Source organism: Rhincodon typus, unplaced genomic scaffold, assembly GCF_021869965.1.
Source record: "Rhincodon typus isolate 14 unplaced genomic scaffold, sRhiTyp1.1 hic_rhity00000054, whole genome shotgun sequence".
NCBI lineage: Eukaryota > Metazoa > Chordata > Chondrichthyes > Orectolobiformes > Rhincodontidae > Rhincodon > Rhincodon typus.
This window is the reverse complement of record NW_025965692.1, coordinates 378634-379835: the sequence shown is the minus strand read 5'-3', so window position 1 is coordinate 379835 and position 1202 is coordinate 378634. Positions and strand designations below refer to the sequence as shown.

Here is a 1202-nt window from a genome sequence, read left to right as displayed (position 1 = left end):
GGCAGCCCACTGGGCGACGACAAAGGAACGCACCCGATTGGTCTCAAGCGCGGAGCGCCCCCGCCGAACTCCGCAATTGGTCAACGCTATTAGAGGGGCAGCACCCGATTCGCTCGGGGGCACGTCCATCCAAAGCAGGCTCGCCCTCCACGCCCTATTGGTCAGAGCCGAACGTGCCGCGGGGTCCCATTGGCCAGTGAACGCGTCAATCACACAACGCCCCACAAAGCCACGCCTACCGACCCGGTCGGACCCGCCTTTCTAGCGGGGCGGCCGCCATCTTCTTTCCGCCTCCTGGATATTTAAAGGGGAAACGGAAAGGAGGACCGTTCCACCGGACTCACTTTTCTTCTTCGGCTCTTCTGGCGCTTCTTCGGCCGTCAGCTGAACCGGCGGGGGAGATCCGTCGCCGGTTGGAGTGTCATCCCCGTCTCCGGTAACGGCGGCGCCGGCGGCTCCGTCGGTCTCGGTATCCGCCATCTTGGAATTTTTTCCGCGTTTCCCCCCACCAACGAAAGCGCTCTCCGGAAGTACGCATTGGCGAGGTCAGGACGTGACGTCAAAGTCCTGGCACGGGCGGCGCTGCCGACCTACGGGGTGTGTCCGGCGGGCGGCGGCCATCTTTGATGCTGGCAAGGCCATTCAGCCCATCGTGACCCTATCCCTCCTACATTCTTTCTGCCGGAATCTGCCATCCCAGCCCCTCCAGACCGTCCCAAATGGATTTATTTCCAATCCCCCGACCTTGCCCCTCACTTTGGGAGTGGGAAATTAAAATTGACGTTGCCGAAAGACCATGTCCCCGAGCAATTTCCATTTTTCTTGTATCTGCAGCGTTACCAAACTCCCTTCACCTATATCAAGGAGACGGTCTAGACCCTAACCCTTATCTGACTTAAACGCAAGTGTAAGGTGCTGTGTTGCTGCACATGGGTGCAGGTACATACTTCCCTGAAAGCGAGGTGGGGGGGTCGCGGTCCCGGGTAGACAGGGCGGTGAGGAAGGGGGTTCGGCGCGCTCGCCTTTATCGGTCGGCGCGTTGGGTACAGGAGTCGTGTCGGGTAGAGGGTGGGGGGCTGTACGGGACGTTGGTCGGGGCCGCTTTTGGAAATACCGCCTTCGATCCCGGTCTCCCACCCCCCGGCTACGGGAAGGACGTCGGGAAGCTCGAAAGGGGGTTCGGAAAAGGACGTCGGAGGGTT

General features: G+C 60.8%; 1 protein-coding gene across 1 annotated transcript in view; it reads right to left on the bottom strand.

The window, feature by feature from the left end:
* Positions 1-784, bottom strand: part of atg12 (ATG12 autophagy related 12 homolog (S. cerevisiae)) — a 1547-nt gene extending 763 nt beyond the window's left edge. The window contains exon 1 of the mRNA XM_048621109.1: positions 345-784. Within this exon, the coding sequence (XP_048477066.1) occupies positions 345-480 (136 nt within the window). The 5' untranslated portion in view covers positions 481-784. The remainder of the gene's footprint in view (positions 1-344) is intronic.
* Positions 785-1202: the final 418 nt, after the last annotated feature.